This window comes from Phodopus roborovskii, unplaced genomic scaffold (assembly GCF_943737965.1).
Source record: "Phodopus roborovskii unplaced genomic scaffold, PHOROB, whole genome shotgun sequence".
Taxonomy (NCBI): Eukaryota; Metazoa; Chordata; class Mammalia; order Rodentia; family Cricetidae; genus Phodopus; species Phodopus roborovskii.
Genome location: NW_026126578.1, coordinates 13670968 through 13690162, shown reverse-complemented (window position 1 = coordinate 13690162; position 19195 = coordinate 13670968). Strand labels below are relative to the sequence as shown.

At 41.4% G+C, this 19195-nt stretch overlaps 1 protein-coding gene across 1 annotated transcript; it reads left to right on the top strand.

Moving 5' to 3' along the window:
- The first annotated feature begins 728 nt into the window (after positions 1–728).
- Positions 729–12659, top strand: Klrg1 (killer cell lectin like receptor G1). The gene is made up of 5 exons (XM_051203634.1): positions 729–934; positions 4500–4604; positions 5752–5915; positions 11417–11514; positions 11807–12659. Exons 1-5 carry the CDS (start codon positions 766–768, stop codon positions 11916–11918), a joined length of 648 nt encoding a protein of 215 aa, XP_051059591.1. The 5' UTR covers positions 729–765; the 3' UTR covers positions 11919–12659.
- Positions 12660–19195: the final 6536 nt, after the last annotated feature.

Sequence of the window (19195 nt, the reverse complement as noted above, 5' to 3'; positions counted from 1 at the left end):
GACCACCCATTCACAATGGGCTGGGTCCTCCCATATCCATCACTAATTAAGAAAACACCAATGAACTTGTCTATAGGCCAATCTTATGGAGGCAGTTTCTCAGTTGAGAATCCCCTTTCCCAAGTGACTCTGGCCTGTGTCAAGTTGACAATAAACTAAGCAGGACAATGACCTCATCTGTTTTTCAATTCCTATGTTTTCCTTACTTGAGTTTTTATTAGTTTTTTAAAAGTTATTTTTATTTTCTCGTACTAGAAATCAATTGCTGACACTTCATTAGTGTTTGCTTTTCTTTGTAATTGTCTTTGCAAAGAAGGAAAAACAATGAGGAAAGGTCATGGTGTATTTGCCACTGTGAGGCATTAATGTGAGCACATGCCTGGAGGGATGCTCTGAGCACACTTGAAAAGACATGGGAATCAGTTTCTTCCACGATCCAGACCCAGGTGGCCAGCAGCCCATCACACAAGCATTCTCCCGACTCAGAAGGCCTTCGAGATGATGACGTCAGCTTTAGCTGGTGTCTGTCTCTTTTAGAAGGTAAGGACACTCTGGGATGAGGTCCAGGAACCCCTTGCTTTTATCACAGCAGAGCAGGGTGAGCACCCGGAGTCACCGAGGGCCTGATGAGCACCCAAGGAGTGTGCTCCAGTTACACTTAAAGAGCCATCTGAATATTTAGCTCTACGACAGCCCTAGAACTTCAACCGTTTCCTGAGAAACTTGCTTCTGCTTCTGTCAAGTTTCCTGCTGCTGTTTTACAGGATGGGCTGTTTCCTCGCTGATGCTGCTTCTCACTCTGCTCTCTCTCACTCAACCCTCCCCACTGCGTGTGAAAGGCGTTTGGTAGAGATGGCTGACGGCGATATTTATTGCACATTAGAGCTGCCTGCTACACCTCAAGTCCAAGAAGACTCCAGATCGAAGCTCAGAGGTGAGTTAACCACACCAGCACCAAACACTGGGCCAACAGTGAGTTGAGAGAACTATTGGACTTTCGAGTGCAGAAAACTGAGGGCAACTTGAGGCAATACTTTTGGGCTCAGTTTGCAGTGCTGATGTAGGATATGGACTTCTGGCATGGAGTGCATCTGTGGTCTGGGGCTCAGATAAGTCTTTTCTAGGCTCCTCTGAGATCAAAGCTAATGCCAAGCAATGGCAATGACATCTTTTTGTTGCTGTTGTTAAGTTTTCTTTATTCGTAAGGATTTTATACATGTAGACAAGCATGCTATTCTTTGTTGATCCCGACCTAAAGGAAGAGCTGTACAAGAGAATTTTGTTTGCAGCAAGGCTTCGAGCAGTTAGTTGACTTTAACTGTTGAAATCTTGCCATCTCTGCTTCTCTAGCCATGGCATAAAGAAAGCAACAGCTTTATTGAGGGGTAATGATAAGACTTTTTGAGATGAGAAATGGATCCATATATGGAGATTTGTTTCCTGTTCTCCACCTCCTTCTCATATTGCAACTGAATGGTGATGGGGGATAAAAATGCTGAACTGTATAGACTGCTGGCCCTGTGATCTAGGGGGTCAGGGGACACCAACAGTAACACCAATAAAAACCATTTTCTGTGCAGATTCCCATCTGAGACAGGGAACAATGTAAATGCCAAAATTAATACTTGATTTCATATCTCAAGCAGGTAACTCCCAGAAGATACACCCTCTTCTGTAGTTCTGTTTGTTATGTAATCCTGCCATCATGTTTTCCTTTTTTGGTTGCAATGTTTAATGCTGTCTTTGGACAACATTGCCATGTTTTCTAAATCATGGGTATTTCTGTTTCTATAAACTATATAGAACTATGCATCTTTGTATGTGAACTATGCATCTTTATATGTGAACTATGCATCTTTATATGTGTGATGCTTTTCTTTATTACATCTACTCTAATTTGTAAGGAATAGAAAAATATTAAATCAAAAGGAATGTATATTTGAAGTATAGCACTTAATATTGTATGTTATATACAATACTATATACTAAGTAAAGAACCTAAGCCGGGCAGTGGTGGTTCACACCTTTCATCACTTAGGAGGCAGAGGATCTCTATGAGTTTGGGGCCATCCTGGTCTAAGAGCAAGTTCCAGTGTAGCCAGGGCCACACAGAGAAACCCTGTCTCAGGGTTGGGGTGAGGGGTGAGATAACCATTTTTTTTTTTAAAAAATTCATCTGTGCCACAAATCTGGTGTACTTGTTATTTTTTATATTTATTTATTTATTTGAGACAGGGTCTCACTATATAACCCTGGCTGTTCTAGAACTTACTATATAGACCAAGCTGTCCTTGAACTCATAGAGATTCACCTGCCCCTGCCTCCTGAGTGCTGGGATTAAAGGTGAAATCTATTTGTTGTAGATTGTTTCATAGAGTGCTAGTGATTTGGGATTTACGAGTCAAAATATTTGCCATGCTGAACTCTTACGATACCTCTTCATTACAAAATTGCTTTAAAGAAATTGAGACTTTTCCATAGGTACAAATGTATAAGAGTAATTTATCTAAAATTTGAATAGGTACATGAGACTAAATTAGGAAAATTAAATTCTCTTTCTTTCTTTATTCCTTTCTCTATCTTTCTCCCTTCCTCTCTCTCTCTCTTTCTTTCTCCCTTTCTCTCCCTCTTTCTGAGACAGAGTCTCATGTGGACCAAAGTGACCTCAAATTTTCTGCGTAGCAAGGATGACCTTGAACTACTGGTTATAGTCTCGGGCCACCATATTCAGATTCAAACTAATTGTTTCATTTAAAAATAACTAAAGAGATAAAACACTTCGCAATTTTTCTTTACACATACTTTCCATACCATCAGACTGTAAGATACCTGTGATTTTTAAACAAAAATCTGAGAAAATCCATTCATTTTCAAACAGAAACACAGTGTTCTTAGAGGGTATGTGCCACATAGTATGACACAATGCTCCATCCTTAAACACAAGGCCAACCTAGACTATACTTCCAATAGTTACACGCAAAAAAAAAAAAAAAAAAAAAAAAAAAAGTGGATTTTATCATCTACTTCTGAGATGAAGGTTATTTTGGTTCAGTTTAAATTTTACATTCATTTAAAATTTGGAGGATACATAAGGAAACATGAGGAAGAATCTCGCTTTTGTTTCTTCTCTTAGACACGTATTTCCTCTTGAAAGAGGAAACACTGTGGAATGCCGGGATGGACTTCCACGCTTGATGGTAGAAAAAAGGCAGAGAAGTGATCTTGGATAGACTTCAGTGATATTAACTGTTCCCTGTTCTGAGGAATATGTCTTTCTCTTAGTTATGTATGTAAAAATCACTTCATATTGGCTTAAAAAAATCCTTCAGAAGCTACACATTTCTTTTTTTCTTTCTTTTTTTTTTTTTTTTGACTTAAATAATTTATTTTAAAAAAGAAAAGGGTGGTTATTTTAGTAGTTGCCATGGTTGTAGCATAAAGGGACAGCATCATCTCCTTTCCTTAAAACCATGTTTGGTTTTTCTTTTGCACAAAGGAAGCTACCTATTTCATGGATATAAATTGTGGTGATGTATTGTTTGTCTGAATATCAGAAAAGCAAAGCAGCCAGCCACTAGCTCTTACCTCTTCCTTAGTCTGAAAGGGTGACCCTGGCTCCATGAATCCTCAGCATGGCTGGAGACTGAATGCCTTCCTGTCCTCAACATGACTGGAGACTATATCTCCCCCGGAACCCTTTGCTTCTTCCTTATATACCTCTGTAGTGCTGGGATTAAAGGTGTGAGCTCTGTTTGACTTTTAGACTGTTTCACTTTAATGTAGCACTGGGTGGCCTTGAACTCACAGAGATCCATCTGCTTCTGTCTCCTGAGTCCTGGGATTAAAGGTGTGTACCACCACTGCCCAGCTTCTATGGTTGTCTAGTGTGGTTGCCTTTGTATTCTGATCTTCAATGGCTTTATTAAATCATAAACAATATTATCACAGTTCCCCTTTTTGTCTAATACAAAAAAAAGAAGGCATAACTAATTATCTTCAGGCTAGCTTTATTAAATCATAAACAATATATTACCACAATAAGTAGATTTGGCTGGTCTTTTGCTGATAAAAATTTAGATTTTTTAGCTGATAAATTTAGACTTTCAGCTTTTTCTTCCTGTAGATGTTGCTGTCTTATAAGTATGATATTTTACACATGTATGAATATCTATAGAAAAATGTTTTTTGAGGAGAAATTGCAGGGCCAAAAGGCAAATGCTTTGCAATTCTGGTAAATAATGCAAAATTGTCCTTCAGTGCCCAAAAGGCAGGGGCTGTCTATCCACTATCTCACTGTCCAAGTGTGTGAGCATACAAATCACAGCCGCAAAGGCAAGAGTTTCCTTTAACGTGAGAGTCAGTGCCATACCGAACCAGGAAAGGAACCTGTGTGGCCTGAGTCTCTGGCCCTCCGGGCAGAGTTGCTTTAGGATACCAGAGTTTCTTGCCTGAGCTTCTATGTGTGCCTCAGGATTTTGCTTTGGGTTGTGCCTCTGCAGCTGACTTCCGCAGGCTCCGTCCTTCCTGCCTTGTGACAGTGGCTTTGGGGCTTTTGACTGTGATTCTCGTGGGTTCATTGATGTGCCAACGGACCCTGTGCTGTGGTAAGTGCTGACTTCATTCCAGATCAACCTTTCGTTTTATGTTATAAAACAAGATGACTGTCTGTGGCCACGGTTTTACAGACTTTAGTAGAGAATTCTAAGGATTCAGCCCCACTCCCCACGTTGTGTACAAGCCCCAGCTTTCTTCAGAGGAACTCCCAGGGAGCTGGGACTTTCTGATCCAAGCTGATTATGCCACAGTTGTCTGGAAAAGGTGCAAGTCCACAAAATGAAATTAACACCTCAGTCTGCAGACCCCTGGCACCACATGCAGCCGTCCCACAGGAAGCTATCTAATCCTTATGCGATGAGGAAAACTTTCTCCACTTTCTAGTTCCCAATCTGGAATGTGTAGTCTGTCTGTCTGTGCTCCTGTGGTCCTGTGATGGAATGGCTTGTGGTGATTTTATGCACATGTGCCTCACGGAAGGAGAAAACCCACTAGCCTGTGAAACCTTATTTGAAACTGCGATGTTTCCACAGTACCCAATCATTTCAAATACTTTAAAGAAGCGAGAATTTTATCTTCTAGAAGAACCCAGCAAGGAGAATTCTAGCACTTTTCACTTTAGTGTCTGATGTGCTTTTCTGTTAAAAAAAAAAATATTATATTCAGGTAGGTCAATCTTGCTGAGTATAAAAATCCTTTCCAATTTCTATTGGCTTCAGATGACCACATCTGTTGGTTCTTTCTGGCTTGTTTCCTTTTCCAGTACACATCATGGCATGTCATCTTGAGGCTGGACATCGTGCATGATTCTGCCCATGTAGCTAGCTTTACATTGGAGATGTACAGGTAGTTCTTAGATATGTGCCATGCAGATGCACACATCCTTTATGCAGTGTGTGTATATCACATGCATATAGATGATATTCAGTGTTATGTGCACTCCACAGTCCTCAGGCAGATCAGATTTTGGTCAGAGTCCAAGCTTGCCTAGTGCTGTGTACACCGGAAGTGATGAATTGGGTATTGTAGACCATTCATTCCGAGGCCATGTGCTTAGGTTAGGATTTCCCAAAAACTTAGTTTGAGAAAGAGTAGGACAAGATAGACACTGGAGATGCCATGTTTTCTTATTCCTCCCTTTTACTTCCCAGGACCATTTGGTCCACAAAGATGTGAATTGTGTCCTCTTCCTTCTAGGCTCCAAGCAGTGTACCCACTGCCCCAGCTGCCCCAACCTCTGGATGAGGAATGGTAGCCACTGTTACTTCTTCTCAATAGAGAAAAAGGATTGGAATTCTAGTCTGGAATTCTGTGCAGACAAAGGGTCACATCTCCTTACGTTTCTGGACAACGAGGAAGTGGTAAGTAAAAATGCGTAGAAGACATCAAACTCTTTTCCCCTCCCCCTTCTTTCCTCTCCCCTCCCCCATTCCTTCCCTCCTTCTAGATGAGATCTTGTTATGCAGTTCAGGCTTTGAACCCCTGGTCTTCCTGCCTCAGCCTTCTAGCTCTTGTGTGTATGTTTATGCATTTAAACATTTATTTATTGGCATTTGTATGTATGTGTGTGTATGTTTTTATAAACATTTATTTATTTGTGTGTATATTCAAATGTGTGTGTGTGTGTGTGTGTGTGTGTGTGTTTGTGTGTGTGTATTGGAGGTGAGAAGGTGGTGGGCATTGCAGTGAAGGACTAGGCCCTGAGTTAGTTAAAGGCCTTAGGCCCTGAAACATACAGGCCAAGAAAGAAGCAGTGGTTTCTATGGTGACAGTGGAACTCGGGAGGGAGGGAAAGGAGAAGGACCCCAAGGACAAAAGGGCCACACATAGGGACTTAATGTCTTCGGTGAGTGCCTTCCTTTTATTCATTGGAATTCAGTAGGCTATAACTTGGGACAATGTCCAGAGCTTGAGTTAAGAAGGAGAGAAAACTGTGGGAGTTCTGTTTCCTAAGTTCCCTCTCCATGCCTCTGCTGATCCTAGAGGAGGTCAGCATTGTGACAGGTTGACATGCTGGCACAAACTTACCCAAACTCAATTACAGTTCACATATAAAAATAAAGTAAGGAATCTTGTTGGTTTTTACTGTTAATTTCTTGTTTTTTTTTTTGTTTTTGTTTTGACATTGCTGTTTGTTTTAATTTGGGGGGATAAAATTAAATCACAGAGAATAGTTTATTAACAATTGAGAGATGGGGGTTTTGTAGCCCAGGCTGGTTTCAAATTCATGATTTTCTGGACTCAGCCTTCTACTCATATTAATCTATTGGGATTGAAGGACTCCACTACACACCTGGTTTGCCAATTCCTATTCTGAGAAAAGATGAGGTATTAGCTTATTTTCTCTCAAAAGAACACTTAGACACTTGAAATTCTGGAAGGATCTGAACTCTAAACCATTCCTCAGAAATTTGATTTTTCCTTCATCCCTTCTCTGAGCCAAGGTGGAAGAAATACATGGGATCTCTTCACAGCACAGGGAAAGAATAACCTTGGCTTCCGGAACTTTTGTAGCAGCTAGCTTCATTTTGCTATAGCTGTTTTGAGGTTCTCACTGAAGTCAATAGTAAAAGTAAGCAATTAGCTTGCAAAGTTTGCCCCCAGGTCTGTAGACACAGCAGCATCAGTGAGTCATAACACAGACAATTGGCAGCTGGCCACAGAGAATTAGTTCTAGCAGCAACATAAATTACACATGAGCCACGGAGTTCAGAAATAGATATGATGCGGAGTATTTGGGAGTTGGCACTATCTCTGTTTCTGCCCAGAGGAAGAGGGGGTTCTAGAGGGATTTTGTCTTTCTCTCCTTATGTTTCCTGGATCTTGTACCCACTGTGGAGAACACTCAATAGAGTTAAGTTAGCTGCATTTCCAAAATGAGACTGTTTTCTCTTAACCCCAGAGCCCTGGGCTCCAGTCAGCACTGGAGGGTATAGAGTGCCTCTGATGGATTAGTAACAGCTACCGATAAGTTACTTTCCACATTCTTGTGCATTCTTGCTTGATTTTTCCCCCTTTCTCCACCTTTTGTCAAAGTCTATAACAAAATGATCTGTATGGATCGGTAGAATGCTTTTGTTTTCAAGGCAAGACTTGCTTACTACATTATGGTATGAGCAATATTCCCATGGTCATACACGGGTCTGGGAAACTACCAAAAGGCCATATTTAAAAATAAAAACCTGGGCCTGGTGCCACATGCCTGTAATTCCACCACTCAGTGGGCTCAGGCAGGAGAAGTCTGTGCTCTGGGCCATCCTGGGCTACAGAGGGGAGACTCTACGCAGCTATACAAAACTGAAGACTTCCAGGGCAGCCAAATGGTTCAGTGAGTAACGGTGTTTGCCACCAAACCTGACAACCCGAGTTCGCTCCCTGCAACCCATACGGTAGAGGGACAGGACGGACACCTGCATGCTGTCCTCTGATCTCCACGTGTGCTTCGTCTTACCCCACTCCCCTAACATACAAGAGTAGATAAACGTAATAAAAAAACTTGGAAGCTTTAAACTGGCATTCCCTTGGTGTAAAATACAACTTCAGAATTAATTTGCTGAAAACAAAGGCTATATGGTTACTATTAAAAACAAACTTAGTTAACGCTTTTCCGCTGTGTCCTGAGCCTGGTTACAATTATTTCAGATCATGTGACTAAGGCAGGTTTTCTTTTTTTGACCCCTTAATGTCCTTTTGAATTTATTTAAGGATCCCCTAAAGCAGCAAATCCAGTTGTTGTTAGACCTCGGGAAACAATGTCTTTCAGGTTAATACTTCTATGCATTGTTTTAAGTGCTTTACATGTTTTTCTTCATCTCAAATGAAGAAGAAATTCTTACATTTTTGAAAACAGGAGACCTTCAGTTTAAAAACACACATTTGTATGTCTAGGGTGTGTTGTTACCTTGTGTTTTATGCTGTGTTGTTAGCATATAACACTATTTCATTTATTTTCTTCCATTAATTGTTCAAATTTGTGAAATACTTTATTTTTAGACATTATTTAAGATTCTGATTTATTCTAATATTGCTTAAATCTTTCCAAATTCTTAAGATAAGATTCTGCCTATGTTTAATTATTATGAGCCATGGCATCAGTTAGTTTTTCTTCGGGTAACTTGATTATGTTTTAGTCATTAAAACTGTGTTGATTCATCAGAACAACTAACTGTATTTAATAGTTCTGATGCATGACTTTCCTCCATATGTATTAAAAAGCTCAGATGCCTTCCATTGAACACAGTAATTTGGAAATTTAAAAAGTATACTTTTGTGCCTTAGTGATGTTTTATTTTAATTAAAAATATTACCTATATGTACATATATTTACATACAGTATAGAATAGATTATATATGTAATATACATGGGTTTTTTTTAAAGTTCGTTTGTTTGGTTTTGAGATAGGATTTCTCTTTGGGGGGTGCAAGTCGTGAGTATGATTCTTGGGTGTATTTTCATGCTGCTTCTTCAGTTAGACATGTGTACAAATGTCTGCACACCCCAATCAACCAACCAGAGGACAGAAGAATTTTATCTGTGTTTGAAGGCGTTTTCCACATGGGATGTCCTTCATCTACCCCGAGTGGCATGGTGAAAATTTTAATTATCTGGGTTCATCTTGAGTAGAAAGGGCTGGCCAAGTGGCTTAGCTTCATGTGGGTCTTGAGCACACTAAACCAGCACAAGTAGGGATTTACTGAAAGTGCCCTTTACTACCCATCTTTGTGCCTTATCAACTCTAGTTCGTCCTTTGGAAATGATGAGAAAATGCAGTGAATATTTTTCTTCTCTCTGGTGCTGAGGGAGACTGATCCAGAGCCTTGTATATACTAGATAATCGCTTTACCACTGAACCCCAGCCCCAGCCCGAGAAATGTAAGGTTGTCTTAGAAAGTCAGGGCAGGAAGCAGACAACACACGTTTCTCTTTTAATTTAAGCAATCTTTTTAGCCAGTGGGCTTAGAAACGCATGAAATTCCAAACCACCCTGAATACTGTCATGTCACTTCCTCCCAGTCTTTTTCTTCTTCCTTCTTCCTTGCTACCCCAGAATGCACACTCAGGACTCTGGTGAGGCGAAAGGGGTGGAGACTTATATTTAGGAAGCTCTTGCTCCTCGTAGCACGATACCCGACTCCACAAGTGTCCTGCTCCAGAAATATCTCCTGGATAGAGTTTCCTATATTTCCTCAAGGTATTGGGAAGATTGTAAGCAAGAGTTCTTGCCAATACAGTATTTTAGTGAGAAGAGACAAAGTCATGAAGAAATATGTTAATTCGAGCGTTGGAGACAACGCACAGTTTGATTTAACAGTGACCGTGGGCTCTGTTTTACATGGACCCCTCAGACAAGGGACTGAGGCCTGCACGGTGACAGCCATGTGAAATTCTCAGGGAAAGGTGTCACAGGGAGATGTAGAAGCTGTGCAAAGAGCTAAAGAAAGAATGTCCTTGGCCCTGTCACAAAAACCAGAAAGGAGGTTGATGAGGCTGGAAGTTGGTGGAGAGGTGGTTGGCAGGGTCCAGATCATGCAAGTCTTCGTGTGTGTAGCAACAATTTTAGGTTTTAAAACTTGAAACCCAGTGAAGAGAAACTAGAGGTGATTTTGGCCTGGTAAACAACACAGAAGCGTTTTCAGAGGTCTGCCATCCCTGGGCATGCAGAGTTTATTCTTCATTCGACTCTGAGTGGAGCACTTTCTTCTCGCCCGCCAGGCTGCAGTCAGGCAAAGGAAGGCCATCAAAGCCAAGCCCACACATTCCTTCTCTTCAGCCATCATCTTCCAGGAATAGGACAAAAATGACAGCCAAACGGGACATTTAGTAGCATCGAGAGACATAACAATCGAGTTGGAATTTCACTGGGCTTTCTTGACTCCTATAAAAGACTATTTTCTCCAAAAGCTGTCACTGGAAATTATTGAAAATGCATTTATTCATTATGTGAATGCCCAACCTTCCAGCAAGATGAATCTTCTTGGATTTATTCTTTGTTCTGTTTAATGTATTGGGCAGTTCCTTAGGGCACAAACATCTTCACTTGATTGTACCCCTGTATATAGCAAAGCATCATTTATCTTGGTCCCAGTGGGTAGCACAGCATACAGACCTGGTATATTTAGTTTAACTCTACTTTTAAAGCCCATTGCCTTACCGTACTTCCACCCCCCCCCTTGTTAAATGCAAGATTAAGGATTTGGAAAAAAGAGTCTAGAGCGGGAACACACAAGCATATGGCATTGAGTTTGATCACAGTGGAGCATTGGATGAGTAAGACAGCACTTGTGCAGGAGGGTTGAGCTTTTTTTTCTGTTGGATACTATCAGGCTCCATCTAATCAGAAAGGAAGTAGCGATGGGAGGCGGGGCTTCGACAGTATCTTATCTGCTGCACTGTAAGAATGTGCTTATAAACTAAAGGTCAGTGCTGGGAAGTGGCTCCTTGCAGTAGGCAGATTTCTGTTAGCACTGAGAGTCCCATTTGAATTAGAAGCTAAAAGAGGGAACCAGTTGTCCCATAGGGAGGATGGCTTAGTCACCAGACTCAGCTTTGGAGACCAGCATGGCTCCAAAACTCAAGGCCCCTGCTGAGAGCCCCTTTCAGCTCATCCAAAGGTGTCTTTATTTGGTCCCTTCTTCTTTTAAGGCCACAGAACCCTGTCATGGGAGCACCTCACATAAGTGTAATTAACTCGGATGCCATCACACTGGAAGTTAGGGTTTCAACACTTGAATTTCAGGGTACACAGGCACCCCGTCCTCACCCACTTCTGAGAGGGTGGATGATGGTATGGTTCACTCCGGGGGGTCTCTGGTGTTCTGTGTCTTTGTCATCTTTATTCACCATCTTCAATCTCTCGCTCAGATCCCCTTCCGAGAGTACTTGGGCACTGACTTTTACTGGATCGGCTTGAGGAAAAGTGATATGTGGAGGTGGGAAGATGGCCCCGTTCTAAGCTTAAGGTAAAATCTTTGAAGGGTGAGGGCAGTGAAGAAAGAGGAAGGAAGGAAAAACCTGGGGCTTAGGACACAGGAGGGAAACACCACAGACAGCAGAGTGTGGAAATGCAGACTGGGATGAGCAGAGGCGATCACATGAAGGCAGATAAAAACCGGATAAAGCCATTTATTCTCCCGCTGTTTTGGGACCTAAAGGATCAGAGAAGAAAACAGATTCACTACCCCCCCCCCCATGCCTTCCAAGTCTTTACTGTGCCTGTTACCCAAAGTGACTGACACCTCTGATTTCTTACAGGATTTTTTCTAACAGCTTGATACAGAGATGCGGTACCATCCACAGTAGTGGCCTTCAAGCCTCTAGTTGTGAAGTTCCTTTGCGGTGGATCTGTAAGAAGGCCATAAACTGATGGATGCCACCGTGTCCCGAGCCTCGGCTCTACCACGTGTCTTTAAAAAGAGGGAACTGGCCCTGGAAATCTTTGTTCACAAATGTATGTTTAACAAACGCCAAACCTGCTATGCTACGCCATCAGGCAGAGGATTAGCATAGCCTCCTGGGGGTTGGCATTTTCCTGCTGGTCTTTCTTGGATACTATTTAAGAAAGTATGTTAGCCCTTTAAAGCCTAGCTCTGGGCAAATGAAATGACAGAGTTTGTTTTAATGGCTCTCACTGTTCCCTCATTCCCATCTCTGCCATTTCTGTCAAAGATATGTCAAAACTATTACTCCACAAGGAAGAATGAAGCCCTGCCATGTTCAGTGCCTGTTACATGGAGATGAGCTAGACAGAAAAGCATACACCTCATGTTCGCTCGTGGTTGAAGCTAAACGAGTTTGTGCCAGAGTTTCAGGGAGAAGTGTGGTGGGCACAGAGTCCACGGAGGAATGGGGGAAGAGGTGGGCTGATGGCGTGCCTGCCGTGCCCTGTAGCCGTGCGGTGACAATAATGACCAATAATTCTTGTATGGCTGCCAACTTATTGTGAATTTCAAAACAGATAAATGAAAGGACTATGGGGTTTCCAAGTGCCTGAGAGGATGGATGTACTGACCCCTCTGACTGGGCATTGACCTCTTTTACCTGCATTGAAATATCATGCTGTATCCCACAAATGTGCACGGTTATTATGTATCGTTTAAAAACTGAAATCAAATAAGTCACAATTAAAATGAAGAAAAAAAACCATTCTGTTACATTTCTATTTTATATTCTGATCCAATGTGAAGAACCATTTGCACGTATTTCGGTGAGGTGCTTTTCTGTGTCCTGGCACGAAACATACAGAATACACGAGATAACGTGTGTCCTGCCACTGTGCATTCTGTCTTACTGGTGGCTCTTGGTACATGAAGTTTTCGTTTAAAACACTGCTTGCTGCAAGAGTACATGACTGCAAGGCGTGGGAAGTGGCCGAGGCCAGCCTGCCGCCTTCTGCTGCCTAGCTCTTCACACTTACAATGACCTGTGCTTAATTTGCCTTTTCAAATAAGCTTGCATGAGTGTGGTTGAAGGGACCAATGTGTGACAGTTTCTATTCTGTGTGGTGAATGTGTGCTTTGCATGTTAGCTCAGTGATGGCCCTTAATCTCACAGTGGGTTTTTACAGAGAAAACTTGACAGAAGTCATTCATGTGGTTGAGTCCTGTCCTGACGCCTTGAAAGTGAGAAGACTTCATTTTTTCTTCTTGGGAGAGTTTGGGCATAGGTGAGGCGGGAAGGTACCCATACACCACCAAACTGAAGTAAATCTTTGTCTTTTGATGATGCTGGGTTGCCATTTTTGTTTTCTTGGTTCACTCTTCTACCACTTTGTTTTAGCATCTGAGCTAGTACTGATATTCAGAAAATATTTAATAAGCAAACTGGTGAATAAAATAAGAGAAGTTAAAAATATTTCTTCGGGTTGTTTCTGTTAGGCCATGAGTTAGAGGGATTAAAGTCAAGAAAAAGAGTGTATTCTGCCCCTTCTAGCCCACCCAAGTGAGTAGTAAGTAGCTAACACCCCAAAGCTAATTTAATTCGGATTTTCTGTTTATAGAAGGAAGTGGTGGAGACATGTGCCCATCTTCCTACAATCTCTCAACTTTGCTCCTGGATGAGGACTCTCATAACTTATGGGCATGGTGGCATTTTCTCCCACTTTGTTGGGGTAATAATGATGGCACCATTTGGACCATGGCTTGACTGCTAGAAGATGTGCAATTTCAGTTGTATTCAAAGATAAATGAAGGGGGGGGGCAGCAGGCAGGATGTGTACCGTTTCCATCACAAAGAGTTTAGTTGATGCGTAAGGATTTCTCATGGTTACCAGTACTGGGTGTCATCTTGTGCTCCAGAAGTGTTAGTATAGAAATTGCTCATTTAGTCTCTCTCGTGACATCCCCTCCCCTACTAAATCTGAACACGATTTATTTGGCATTATAGACTGCATCTTTTTGGGGAGCAGAGTCTCATTTTGTGGATCAGTCTTGCCTTGAACTCATGATCTTCATGAGTAAATGTCTCAGCCTTCTGAGTACTGGACTACAGGCTGTGCGTGTTACCAGATTTGGCCTGATGGGAAATGTCACCCTGTAAATATGTTTCTCTTATTGGTTAATGAATAAATCACTGTTGGCAAATAGGAAAGCAAGATAGGTGGGACTAGGAGACAAGGAGGATTCTGGGAGATGTAGTAGGAGAGTAAACATGTAGGGACTTGAGAAGAAGGTCTGGACCATCTCTCTTGTAAGATGAGACCATGTAGAAATACTTAGATTGATAGAAATGGGTTAATATTTAGACAGAGCTAGCCAATAAGAAATGCTAGTAACTGGCCAACATCGTGGCTGTGTGTTATTTGGGGCTGACGTAGCACTGGGACCAGGCTAGCGGGAAAAACTGCTAGTAACAAAATGGTGCCTACAACATGGGGCCTGGGAACTTTCACTTAAAACTTAACCAAAGCTTAAAAAGGGGTTTTAGAAACAAAAGAACAGAGTCGAGCAAGGCTTCATGGTAGTGGCATTTTTCTCAGTTGGGCTGTTTTTCTAGAGACAAGCAGAGATTTGCATGGCTCCTCTAAGGGAGGTTTCCTGACTCAGCATAAGAGGCAACCCCCCCCCCCCAACAACTTAATGGTGTGTATGAGAGCTGGCAGTGGCAGCATGCTGCTGCATGGTAGCATGCTGCTGGATGGTAGCATAGACCAAGATGGTGAGCACAGCTCTCAGTGCTGGTGCTAAATGTACCCCCGCCATCTTGGCTTTCATTTTAGCAATGTTGTCTAGCAGATAAAAAACTCGTGGCCAGAGGGAGATAAAGACTTCACATTAAGGAAAAACCTCTAAAGGTTTACAATGTGTTTAAAAATATATGTAGACTTGGGTGAGAGAAAGAAATAGGATAAAATGGTTTAAAAAATAAATAAAAAGAAAGAGAGTAGCTGGGTGTGGTGGCACACGCCTTTAATTCCAGCACTTGGGAGACGGAGGCAAGAAGATCTCTGTGATTTCAAAGTAAACCTGATATACAGAGTTAATTCCAGGACAGGCAAAGTTACACAGAGAAACCCTGTCTCAATAAATGAAAAAATAGAAGTAAAAGAGATAGACTAATAAAAAAAGCCACGTAAAAATGGAAAATATATAGAGTCTGGGTACTGTATGCTATTGTGTTGTCTTTGAATTGCTCAATTGCTAAGGAAGGACAACAATTGCTACAATATACTTGATTATCAATTCTGCTGAACTAATCCAATTAATATATTTTTAAAAATGCTTGACTTCAAAACTTAAGTCTAAGGACAGGTTACTGGGGAAAAGAATTTCTATTTTTGTTTCCACAGAAAATAAAAAGCTATGGATTCCTTCCAGACTAACATGGTTTGATCAAGTAAGACACCCTGAAGCAGTATCCCAGGTAATCCAACATTCAAAACAGCTGGGACAAGGCAGCCTTGCAGACCACTAACTATAGCCACGATTTCTGCTTCTGTTCAAATCTTTTGTCTGTCGTTGGAGATTTTGTTATTTCTTTTTGTTGTTGTTGTTTGTTTTTTCTTCATCCTCTTGAGCTAGAGTATCCTGTGGCTCAGGTTGTCCTTGAAGTCACTATGCAGCAGAATGTGACCGTGAACTCCTAATGGCTTTTCTGTACAGCCCTTCTCAGACAGACTTTGTAAATGCACTCTGTCTGGGTCTTGCCCTTTTATTCTCCTAACTGGTTCAAAAACAATGTTGTCTGCTTTTAATCCCAGCACTTGGGAGGCAGAGGCATTGCAGATCCTTGTGAGTTTGAGGACAGTCTGGTCTACAGAGTTCCAGGGAGGCCATGGCTGTTACATAGGGAAACCCTGTCTTGAAAAACCAAATAAAACCCATAAAGTGGAAACAAAAAACTTTATGGATGTCTGTGTTCCATATGTGTGCAGGACCCATGGAGGCAGGAAGAGGGCATTGGATTCCCAGGAACAGAAGCTCCAGACTATTGGGAGCAGCCATGTGAATGCTGGGAACTAGACATGGGTCCTCTGGAAAAGCAGTCAATGCTCTTAACTGCTGAGCCATATCTCCAGCTTATCTCTCACTTATCAATGTATTTTAGAAAATGTATTTGATCACGTTTTTTTTTTTTTTTTTCTTCTTCTTATAATTTTGTCATCTCTGGGGTGATGTCATTTGTGTAGCAATTTGATTACTGGTGGCTCCTAGGTAGCTTTAGGCTTCAGGGTTTCTGCTTTGGTCTGTTCTCCAAAACAATGGGGTTGGGACCTTGAACTCCACTGTCCCACCTCTGGAGGGGCTGGAGATTGATTTGATTACCACAGGCCAATTATTTAATAATTGTGTAAAGGAAGCAGAAGGCCACAGTTCTGAAGAGTACACACCCTGTGTGGGTATGAGTGCTCACCACTCCTTTCTACACGACTTTCCACCTGGGGGTTCATCTGTATCCTTTATAGCATCCTTTATAACCAATGAGCACATGTAAGGAAGTGTTTTCCTAAGTTCTGTAGGTCAGTAACAGATTGGAAGCTGCCTGAGGAGGGGATCCTGGGACCCTGCACTTAAAGTCAGCTAATCAGAAGTTTAGGGCACAAACTGCTTGTAACTGTCAACTGTGACATCATCCGAAGTTGGTAACTGTCATGGGACTGGGACATCAACCTGTGATGCTGTTTTTGGGTGGGTAATATCAGAATTAAGTTAGATAATACACAGCTAGTCTCTACCAAAGAATCTTCTACAAGACCAATTCCTTGCTTGGTTCATGGGTGTCTGAATTAAAGTCACAGAACATTGTACACGTTTTGGCTTTGTTCTTTTTCTCTTTCTTTCTTTCTTTCTTTCTTTCTTTCTTTCTTTCTTCCTATTGCCCTTTCTTTCTTTCTTCCTTTCTTTTTTGCAGTTGGCCTTTTTTATTGTAGCTTGTGGTTTTGCCTAGTCCAGTATCACAAAGATCACATTGATGTTTTCTTCTAACTTCTAAAAATCATTTTAGGTTTTGTATTTAAGAATGGGTTGAATTACTTTTTTTTTTTCTTATAGATGCCTAATTATTTCAGTGTCATTTTAGTTTTCACGTGCTATCCTGTGTATTTGATATATCTACCCATGTGTGTAGGTGTGGTAGTTTAAATAGGAATAGTCCCCATATATTCATATATTGGAATAGTTGGTCTCCAGTTTGTGGAACTGTTTAGGAAGGATTAGGAGGTGTGGCCTTGTTGGAGGAGATGTGTCACTGGGGATGGGCTTTGAGATTTCAGAAGCTCATGCCATTCTCTGGTAGCTCTTTCTGCCTCATGGCTGTGTCTTAGGATGTGACATCTCAGCTACCATTCCAGCGTCATGTCTGTTTGCCATGCTCCCCATCTATAAAGATGGGTTCTGACTTTTTGAAGCTATAAGCCCCAAATTAAATAGTTTCTTTTTAATAAATAGATAGAGAAATAAACAAATAAATAAGTTTTGAGGCAGGGTGTCTCTGTGTAGCCCAGGCTATTCTGGAACTCACTATGTAGACTAGGCTGGTCTCAAACTCACAGAAATATACCTGTTTTTGTCTCCCAAGTGCTGCAATTAAAGGCATGTTTTCTTGTATAAGTTGCCTTGGTCATGATGTTTTATCACAGCAATATAAAGCCATGACAGTAGGGATGTGCATGTGTGTAGTGTATGTGGTTGCATATGTACATATGTGTATATATGTATAGAGGCCAGAGGTAGGCATTAGGTTTTTTTTTTTTTTTTTTTCTCAATTGTTCTCCATCTTTCTTTTCAAAACACAGTATCTTATTGAATGTGTGGTTGGTCCATCAGTTCACTAGGCTACCTGGCCAATGAGATCCAGAGATCTTCCTGTCTCTGCCCACCTCTCTCCATTGATGGAGTTACAGGCATTCACTACTGTGCTGGCTTTTCCCATGGGTTCTAGGGATGAGCTCAGGCTCTCTTGCTTGTGCATCAGATATTTTACCAACTGAGCTGTCTCTTCAGCCCTCAGCACTGTTTGTTGAAGTAACTATTCTTTTTTTGGTGACTTAGTGCTTTGTTCAAAATCAGTGAAAACACACACACACACACACACACACACACACACACACACACACACGTCAGTTTCTGTATTTCTCAGTTGCATTTGACTGTTCCTTTTACACTTATTCATAATAGCTTTAGCAATCTTGAAATCAGGTCCTCTGTCACTTTCTTAAAAAAAAAAATGTTTTGGCTGTTGTAGGCCCTATTCTCCTTCCTGTAGATTTTAGGTAACTATCCTTTAAATTTTATTGTTTTTCATATGAATATTTCAGAGAATATGTACTTGAAGTTTGGTTATAGAGTCTTCCAAATGTCCTACCAACTCCAACTTCCCAGCACTGTGAATCAAAGTACCTGTTTTTATTCTCACAAGGCAAAGGGAATGCAGACCACAGACTCCTCAAGCTCACCTGGCTCTGTCTTGAAGGGCAGTGGTGAGTTTTTGCTAGATGGAGATGCTCTGGATCTTTTGCATCAGAACCGCGATATGTTCTGAGCTGGCAGTCATCCCTCTGAGAGCACAGCTTTGATGATGATCAAGTCTTTTGTTTCCATGTTAGTACTGAGGCATAGAAAGAAATGAAGAGGAGGGGAGAGCACTTTAGTTCTGGCATACAGGCGAGTATTGAAGGCAAGTCTGGGAAGCCAAGGACGGAGTCACTTTCAAAGCAAGAGAGAAACCATTAGTATGAAGTGTTAATGAGCCGTAACATGGATTAATGAAAGAGAACTCAGTGAATTTGACAATAGGGAGGCTATTGTTCATTATTCTTTATTGGTGGGTTGGTGACAGATGTACAATTTCAGTGAGTTGGCAGATGAAAGGTAGGTAAGTGAGTGGAAACAGCTCATGAAATAGCTGGTGACAGGAAGGAAGGAGATAATATCTAAGTAGTCACAAGTGAGGTCAATCGTGGATAAGAAAGAACAGCACACATTCACCACTGGAGGTGAAAAATTCAGTTAAAAGGAGGAGATTAAAAGTGCACACAAGAGGAAGAATGCCTCATGCTTGGGCTTTTGAGGCATTGAAATAATGTGAATCCCAACAGATAACTGAAGAATTGAACTATGTAGAAAAACAACAACAAAACCCACCCATTTTCCCATTGAGGGAGAAGACCAAATGACTGGAAAAAGAGAATACACTCATCTCCTAGCG

Excerpts from the sequence above, each read along its gene's own strand:
- Klrg1 (XM_051203634.1), top strand. The coding sequence starts at position 766 with ATGGGCTGTTTCCTCGCTGATGCTGCTTCTCACTCTGCTCTCTCTCAC. Across the intron at positions 4,605-5,751 it reads CCAACGGACCCTGTGCTGTG|GCTCCAAGCAGTGTACCCAC; the intron begins GTAAGTGCTGAC and ends TCTTCCTTCTAG. Across the intron at positions 5,916-11,416 it reads TTCTGGACAACGAGGAAGTG|ATCCCCTTCCGAGAGTACTT; the intron begins GTAAGTAAAAAT and ends TCTCTCGCTCAG.